This window comes from Galeopterus variegatus, unplaced genomic scaffold, assembly GCF_000696425.1.
Source record: "Galeopterus variegatus unplaced genomic scaffold, G_variegatus-3.0.2 Scaffold5043, whole genome shotgun sequence".
NCBI classification, from domain to species: Eukaryota; Metazoa; Chordata; class Mammalia; order Dermoptera; family Cynocephalidae; genus Galeopterus; species Galeopterus variegatus.
The window spans coordinates 62,459-65,081 of NW_007731154.1; the positions used below are offsets into that span (position 1 = coordinate 62,459).

At 37.2% G+C, this 2,623-nt stretch overlaps 1 protein-coding gene across 1 annotated transcript in view; it reads right to left on the minus strand.

Moving 5' to 3' along the window:
• TSGA13 (testis specific, 13) overlaps positions 1–2,236 on the minus strand; it is a 15,202-nt gene extending 12,966 nt beyond the window's left edge. Inside the window, exon 1 of the mRNA XM_008588808.1 lies at positions 2,226–2,236. Within this exon, the coding sequence (XP_008587030.1) occupies positions 2,226–2,236 (11 nt within the window). The remainder of the gene's footprint in view (positions 1–2,225) is intronic.
• Positions 2,237–2,623: the final 387 nt, after the last annotated feature.

Genomic DNA, 2,623 nt, shown 5'->3' on the forward strand with positions numbered 1-2,623 from the left:
AAAAAAAAAAAAAAAAAAAAAAAAAAAAAAAAAAAAAAAAAAAAACGAGGACAGCAGAATAAGGGCCAAAATAGTAGTCAGTAGGTCAACTGGCTACAGTATGGTGCAAATAATCCCAAATCCAGGGTCAAATCCTATCTGTTGCTGGCCACCACCTGCACCATTAACTCAGGCCAGTGGTCTTAAAAATTGTCCCAAGGGGAGCAGATGACCCATTATGGATAGACCAAAATAAATTCATCTCAACATCTGAACGTTTGTGGCTTTGTGAAGTGTTCTACTGTCTTAAATTATCTAATAATATTATAATATAATATTTATTGTAGCACTTTTCAAAATGATTATTTGGTATCTAAAAGGCAGCACAGGATCCCAGATAATCTTCTTCAAGGCCAATTTAAAGCTTAGAACTACATGAAAAGTGCTTTTCAGACCAACAGTGTCCGTCTTGAGCAGCCTGGTGCTTTCTTTTTGGCAAAGCTACTCTAGTTGCTGCATGAAACACAGACCAAGATCTGGTTTTTGATCTGGGGACAGTCGATCAATGAAAATGTATTTAATGATGGTGTACTCTGTGACTAGCACTGTTCAAAGTGCTTTGGCCTAAAAAATAAGTTAGTATAAAGTGGTATTTATAACTTAGTCAGACAAACAAGACTACACACTTAGCATATTTCCTTTGGACCATTGCTGTTCACTGCTAATTGGGCCTACTACAGGCAGGTATTCACACGAGGCCAAACTCAGTGTCTCTAAATAGTCCACGATCTGCAGGGGTTCAATTCAATCCAAACGTTCTTTCCTTAGCACACACCATGTGCCCAGCCCTGTTCTTGATCCTGTATGGGAAACAAGAGAAGAGTGATAGGTACTATTGTAGATGTAGAAAATGCCCAACACCTGATTGCCCTCAAGAAATTAAATTTATTTGGCAAATCAGAGGAGGAAGTGATTACTAAATGTGAAACAATAATGACAAATTCATGCTAATACATTAGGTAAGCCACTTCATCTCTTGGGGGGTCTCAGTCTCCTCATCTGTAAAATGGGGAGCTTTTACCAAAGGATTTAAAGATGACATTCTAATTCCATGATAGTGATGAAATTTACCTTCATGAAGAAATGAAATAAAGTTAATTCACATGTGTCAGTAGTAAAAAGAAAGATGGAGGAGCAACCCATCTTTTAATTTACCTCTCCTCTCAACACAACCACACTCAACAATAGATGAGGCCTGAGAAGCTGAGAAAAGTTGTTTATTTATTAAGGCGAGAGGGGTGTTGCTATACTTTTTGATACAGAACATTAGAAATGGAAGATGCAAACTAATAATGTAGAACCACCATTTAGAGAAAAGAAAGGTCGATAAGGCTTGGGGAAGATATTTCCTAAAGGATGTGGCATTTGAGCAGGGCCTCGCAGGGTGACATGTGAAGTAGTCTAACGGGAAGATTATTTGTTGTTATTGTTTTAAGTAGTAAGAAATAAAAGTGGCTAGATAGGATGGGATCTCATTATGGAGGCTTTAACAATTAAGTACAACTTCGAAAAGACCAATCAGGCCAAGTTCCTTTACAGCCCATGGGTTTGGGGGAAAGATCTGTGTTAGTGTTGACGTGTTGATAGGTGTTGTTTAGCGTTTATGTCTAGTTTGATTGTCTAGACATAAACTCTAAAGATGATTATTTAGAGTTTATGACTAGATTGTGCTAAACTCTGAAAGTTCCCCTCCAGGGAAATTGACTAATAAGCTCCACACCCTTTTCTTACCCTTAGTTTTTCTGGAATCATAAGCCCGATTGATGTATGTATTGAAACTAAAATAAAAAGAAGCCATCACATTGGGAGGTACAAGTCTTGAGTTGATTGTCTGCAGCCCAGGCTGGAAAAAAAAAGTCACACAAACATAAAAAACTACATTTGAAATAGGAATGGAAAGATCTAGTATATAAATACCTTTAAGGACATCAGGAAATCATAGTTCAGGGAGGCAGGTGAAATTCCTTGGCTTGGAGACTTTCCATTTTGAAAATATCGTAATTTTTCTTTTCTGGATTCTGAAGGAGACACAAGGAATTTGTGAAGTATAAGAAATCTAGAATGCTGAGGTGTTCTATGTTGCAGACAGAGAATTAAAAGGACAAAGACATATTTAAACAAAATCTGCTATCATCCACTCCAATTTATATTTCTAACCTGAGACTTCCCTACACACAGACACTGACCTTTTCACCATCCCTTAATCAACATCTACATTAGTCACCCCATTCCTCAAACACAGCATTTATCTCTTATTTCTCGTACTTAAAACACTTCCAAGCTCTTCAACCATTTGAATCTTTCTTTATGTGACTCCTCAGGTTTTTCTTCTAAAGAGAAGACTTTCCAGATCAATCCAACCCCAAACCCTAGCCTACAAGGCATTGTTTTTTGTGAATGTACCTTTTAGTTCTACCTGTACTTTTCTTATGTGCAGGTCTCACCTGCCTCTTAGGTGGTAAGGTCCTTAAAAGTGGGAATATAAATTTTGTGCATATTTTCACACCCTCTGCTAGTGCCTTGTACTTTAGGCATTCAAAATCAATTGACACTTGTTTATTTCAATATACTTACTGAACAGTTA